General features: G+C 36.3%; 1 protein-coding gene across 1 annotated transcript in view; it reads right to left on the reverse strand.

The window, feature by feature from the left end:
• LOC107757833 (polymeric immunoglobulin receptor-like) overlaps window positions 1–2,050 on the reverse strand; it is a 21,956-nt gene that overhangs the window by 3,097 nt on the left and 16,809 nt on the right. The window contains exons 4-7 of the mRNA XM_016575426.1: window positions 1,198–1,512; window positions 1,027–1,054; window positions 718–884; window positions 460–500 (exon numbers count right to left, since the gene is read on the reverse strand). Of these exons, the coding sequence (XP_016430912.1) occupies window positions 460–500; window positions 718–884; window positions 1,027–1,054; window positions 1,198–1,512 (551 nt within the window). The remainder of the gene's footprint in view (window positions 1–459; window positions 501–717; window positions 885–1,026; window positions 1,055–1,197; window positions 1,513–2,050) is intronic.

A 2,050-nucleotide genomic window follows, 5' to 3' on the forward strand; every position in this document is an offset into this window, starting at 1 on the left:
AAATGTAACGCAGGGAATTCTGAGAATGTCAATTTACCGTTATTCACTATAAATTATACAGTCTTTTTTACTTCCAAAAACGGTATACTAAATTAATGTCCAATACATGTAATGTCCAATACAATTTTTCCCTGTATATAGTAGGGGAATTTACCGTTAACCATTTAACAGGTTTTTACTGTAGCATTTTTACAGTCTTTTACCGTTAAATTCACGGTCATTTTTTACAGTGTATGGCTTTAATCCGCGGACTAAAAAACAACCGGCACCAACAGATTAGCCCAATTCCGCACTAAAACCGTGGACTTGGCAACACTTGGCTGTCAATGTGTTTTTATCGTTTTGAAAGTGATTCCTCTGTGTCGTTATCTTTGTAGTTGTGGTGTGAACTTCTTTCGTCCGTGGTGAGAACGGGTCTTTAGTCTGACGACGTGGACATTTTAAGGCCTAAACACATACCACAGAACAGACGTCTGGTCCTCGTTTGGACAAAGCGCCATCTTAAAACAGGAAGAATTGTATTATAAAACCACAAGAAACCTAAAAAAGTTCCTCTATTCAAAATAATATACAAATGAGGAAAAAAAAAAAGAAGTGATATCCATGGGGAGTTTTCACCAATGTAATGCGACAGTGCAATAAATCTTGTGAAATTGGATTTGAGACATTAGCAATGAAATAGTGAATTGAATGGAATATATACGTGTTAGAACTGACTGTGTTTTTGTCTAAGCCTCCAGATTACTAAAGCCAGTATCAGTAACACAAGTAGCGGCACAGCAGTATAGAGGAGAAAAATCCAGTCCATCTGCTCAGATGGGCCGTCAGGAGAGCAGTTGCTGTCCTCTTTATCATTGCTTGCTGTTTGGTTTCTGCATATGGAGCTGTTATTAAAAATGTAATGCATTAATGGGTTTAAAATGTGAATATAAACATAATTATGAAAAGTTGCTTTTTAATCAGGTAAATATTTTTACCTTTAACTAAATGTGGTAATCTGACTTGATAAATTCAGGATTTACTTACGGAAATAGACCAGCATCATCACTTTCAGCTGAGGTCAGATGACAAAAAAGCAAAAGATAATTTTTTAAAATAAATATTATAAATATAAAGAACACACTTCAAATATAAATAAATGCATTAAGTCTAATGTAAATGAAATGTTTTTTAAAGTATAACTGGACTTACACGTACTTTTATATTCATTGTCGCTCTGAACAAGGAGGTGAACAGGAACTTGCAGATCTCCTACAGAACAGAAGTACCAGCCAGAATCAGTCAGTCTCAGTCCAGTCATCAGCACAGTGAAGGATCTTCTCCCATCATCACTGATCTGGACTGATGAATTCTGGGATGTGTTAGTCCTCCCCACAGTGTAACAGCGCTGATCTTTATATCTGCACCACTGTTTGAGTTTATCCTGATATCTAGGACTGTAGAGACACTGAACACTGATATCACCACCTTCATGTCCAGATACACTGCTGTTCACCACAGACACATCTGGGTCTGAACGCAGAGAGCAAAAATATTCTATATTAAACAAAACAATGTAGTGGAAATTTGAAAAATAATGTTAATGCACCACAAATAATATACTTACCTTTTTTAACAGTTACATACAAATATTTTCTGTCATCTGGTTCTGCATGAGTTCCGATCTCCACAGCACACCAATAATATCCAGAGTCTGAGGACGTCGGATTGTTGAGTTTCACAGTAAAAATACTGTGTGCTGGATAATCAGTTATTGTCCATTTCCCTGTAGCATTTGCACGGGCTGTATTTTTGCAAGAATGCCAAAAATACCCTTTACACCAGTATTTTGGGTTTAGTTTATACTGATTGTCATACAGACAGGGGATTGTAATGGTTCCTCCTTCTCTTACAGTTACATGATCCAATGTCTTCATGCTCAAAGTTCCTGCAACACACACACACACACACACACACACACACACACACACACACACCTCATCACCACCAAAATTCTCTTTTGGGTTCCAAATAAAAAAGAACATTTTGTAAAAAAAAAAAAAAAATTCAA

The sequence above is a fragment of the Sinocyclocheilus rhinocerous genome, unplaced genomic scaffold (genome assembly GCF_001515625.1).
Source record: "Sinocyclocheilus rhinocerous isolate Xijiao unplaced genomic scaffold, SAMN03320098_v1.1 scaffold112, whole genome shotgun sequence".
Taxonomy (NCBI): domain Eukaryota; kingdom Metazoa; phylum Chordata; class Actinopteri; order Cypriniformes; family Cyprinidae; genus Sinocyclocheilus; species Sinocyclocheilus rhinocerous.